The 445-nt window shown below is 47.4% G+C and overlaps 1 protein-coding gene across 1 annotated transcript in view; it reads left to right on the plus strand.

The window, feature by feature from the left end:
• Positions 1 to 268: 268 nt before the first annotated feature.
• The window catches only part of COL13A1 (collagen type XIII alpha 1 chain), a 262813-nt gene continuing 262636 nt past the window's right edge, over positions 269 to 445 (plus strand). The window contains 1 exon segment of the mRNA XM_011372185.1: positions 269 to 434. Within this exon segment, the coding sequence (XP_011370487.1) occupies positions 269 to 434 (166 nt within the window).

Raw genomic sequence — 445 nt, forward strand, 5'->3', positions numbered from 1 at the left:
TAGTCTTTTTAACTGAAAGTTAAGAGAATTGAGTTCTAGTTCTATTTAAGCCACTAACTGAGTGTTCTATCTTGCAAATCACATGTCTTCCTGGTTCTTATTCTTTCTTTCTATACAGTGGTGGTGTTCGGTGTTCTGGAGGTGGTGTAGTGGGGCTGGATGTGGTGCTGGTAGAGATGATAGTAATTGTGTTAGGCACAGTTATGATGGTGGTGGTGCTGGTGTTAGTTTGGGCACAGTGGTTGTGGTAGAGGTGGTGGTGGTAAGCATGATTTTGATGGTTGTGATGGCAGAGGTGGTGGTGGACATGGTGACGATAGTCGTAGAAGGGAAGGTGGTAGTAGTGGTGTTGAACATGGTGGTGGTGGTTGTGGTGGTGACAGCAGAGGTGGTGAGGGTGGAGATGGAAGGAGAGGTGGTGGTGACGGAGACGGGTTGGTCTAGA

Source organism: Pteropus vampyrus, unplaced genomic scaffold, assembly GCF_000151845.1.
Source record: "Pteropus vampyrus isolate Shadow unplaced genomic scaffold, Pvam_2.0 Scaffold202, whole genome shotgun sequence".
In the NCBI taxonomy this organism is placed as follows: domain Eukaryota; kingdom Metazoa; phylum Chordata; class Mammalia; order Chiroptera; family Pteropodidae; genus Pteropus; species Pteropus vampyrus.